At 37.7% G+C, this 2,083-nt stretch overlaps 1 protein-coding gene across 1 annotated transcript; it reads left to right on the top strand.

Annotated features, from left to right (window-relative positions):
- The first annotated feature begins 330 nt into the window (after nt 1–330).
- Nucleotides 331–1,303, top strand: LOC138908585 (uncharacterized). Its single transcript, XM_070199262.1, has 3 exons — nt 331–467; nt 561–711; nt 872–1,303. Exons 1-3 carry the CDS (start codon nt 331–333, stop codon nt 1,301–1,303), a joined length of 720 nt encoding a protein of 239 aa, XP_070055363.1.
- The last annotated feature ends 780 nt before the right edge of the window (nt 1,304–2,083 follow it).

Genomic DNA, 2,083 nt, shown 5'->3' with positions numbered 1-2,083 from the left:
CCATTTCAAGCCTAAATGAGCTACGGACCTCCAAAACACAATTCGGGCAACCCGCTAAACCCAAAATCACCTAATGAAGCTAACGGACCCAACAAAATTCCATTCCGGAGTCGTCTTCACACAATTTTGACTATGGTCTAAATTTTAAGACTTAAGCTCTCTTTTAGGGACTAAGTGTTCCAAAACACTCAGAAACTCAAAGTCAATCATCCCGACAAGTCACAATAGCAGAAATAGATATAGGGAAAGCAGTTAATAGGGGTTCGGGGCTCTAACTCTCAAAACGACCGGCCGGGTCGTTACACTAAGGGTAGAAAGGCAACTGCTAATATGGTGACGGACTCTGATTTGTCTGCTTCTGAGTGCACTTCTTCCAATCAAACCTTTATTGTGCCTGTTGCTGAAAATGCTTTTGTGGTGCCTGGGTTGACAAAGAAGCAATACTCTCAATTGCTCTCCTTGTTGCAGTAATCTGATGTCTTTGATCCTGCACCTCAACTCAATATCATGAGTTCTGCTAACTTTGCTGGTACTTTATTGCCTAAGAATGTAGTATATAGTTTCAACTCCACTTTGCTAAACCAATCTGATTCTTTAACTTGGATAATTGACTCTGGTGCTTCTGACCATATGATTGCTAATAAAGAATATCTCATTAATATCACACCTTTACCTATTACTTTCCTAGTGTCTCTTCCAAATGGTTACAAAGTAAAAGTTACTTGCACATGCTCTTTTGTTTTGACCAATTCTATAGTTTTTCACAATGTCCTTTATCTACCTTCCTTTAAGCATAATCATCTCTATACACAAACTCACAGACCAATTTGATTGTATAGTTCAGTTTACTAGACTTTCATGTCTTATACAGGGCCCTTCTCTGAAGAAGCCTCTGGATCTTAGAAAACTGGACATTAGGTTGTATAAATTTGTGTGGGAAAAGCCTTCTCAGCCTCATGTTACTTTGTCAACTGCCTGTAACAGCTTGTCATCTCTGTCTGTTTCTGATCATTTTCCTTGTACTGTAAATATTGTTTCCTCTTCTTGTAATAAAGATGCTATGAATAAAATGGACATTGTTTGGCATCATAAACTTGCACATGTTCCTTTTATTAAAATGAAAAGCATTTATGAAATTTCCTCTAATAGTTCCTCTACACAGTCTTTTCCATGTACTATTTGTCCTATGGCTAGACAAACTAGATTACCATTTCCTGATATTTCTATTCATAGTTCTAAGCCTTTCCAACTTGTTCATGTTGACATTTGGGGACCATATCACATTTCTACATATTCAGGCTGAAAATATTTCCTTACCATTGTTGATGACTTCTCTAGATGCACTTGGACTCATTTGATGAAGTCCAAAAGTAATGCCTTTCCTCTCCTAAAGGCCTTTGTATTGATGGGTCAAACTCAATTTCATGTCACCATTCAAAGCATAAGGTCTGATAATGCTCTAGAATTGGGAAATAACAATGCTACAGTTTCCTTCTTTTTTGAAAATGGAATCATCCATCAAACTAGCTGTCCACACACACCTCAACAAAATAGTGTGGTGGGAAGGAAACATAGAACCCTTCTAGAAGCCTCCAGGGCCTTACTTTTCCAATCCAAAGTACCAAGACTCCCCTCTAGGTTACTACAGAATAAATCACCTTATGAGTTGTTATTTGGCAAGACACTTAGCTATTCACATTTGAGAGCCACTATTCCAATTCCTCATAGAGACAAACTGAAAACTAGAGCTATCCCATGTGTCTTTCTTAGCTATACTTTTGCAAAGAAAGGTTATAAATTGTATAACCTTCAGTCAAAGCAGTGTTTTGTCTCTAGAGATGTCATTTTTCATGAACAACTATGTCACTACCCAAAACCTAACCTGTCGTGATGGCGCCTATCGTGGTACTAGGCAAGCTGACCTTTTCAAAACACTTTCAAAATTTACCAAAATGAATTAAGATATTTAAAATAACCGGATTTTCTCATAAATACGGGGTAAAACCCAAATAAAACATAAGTGCGGAAAATAGCCCGACATAGGGGTGCCACTAAGTCATGGCAACTAGACTCTCAATCTAAA

This window comes from Nicotiana tomentosiformis, chromosome 3, assembly GCF_000390325.3.
Source record: "Nicotiana tomentosiformis chromosome 3, ASM39032v3, whole genome shotgun sequence".
In the NCBI taxonomy this organism is placed as follows: Eukaryota; Viridiplantae; Streptophyta; class Magnoliopsida; order Solanales; family Solanaceae; genus Nicotiana; species Nicotiana tomentosiformis.
The sequence above is the reverse complement of the archived record's forward strand: the minus strand, read 5'-3'. Positions and strand labels throughout refer to the sequence as shown.

What these genes read in the sequence shown, in the direction of transcription:
- LOC138908585 (XM_070199262.1), top strand. Translation starts at nt 331, where the DNA reads ATGGTGACGGACTCTGATTTGTCTGCTTCTGAGTGCACTTCTTCCAAT. An exon ending in CAATTGCTCTCCTTGTTGCA is followed by an intron (nt 468 to 560) that starts GTAATCTGATGT and finishes TGTAGTATATAG; the next exon opens with TTTCAACTCCACTTTGCTAA. An exon ending in CTCTTCCAAATGGTTACAAA is followed by an intron (nt 712 to 871) that starts GTAAAAGTTACT and finishes TGTCTTATACAG; the next exon opens with GGCCCTTCTCTGAAGAAGCC.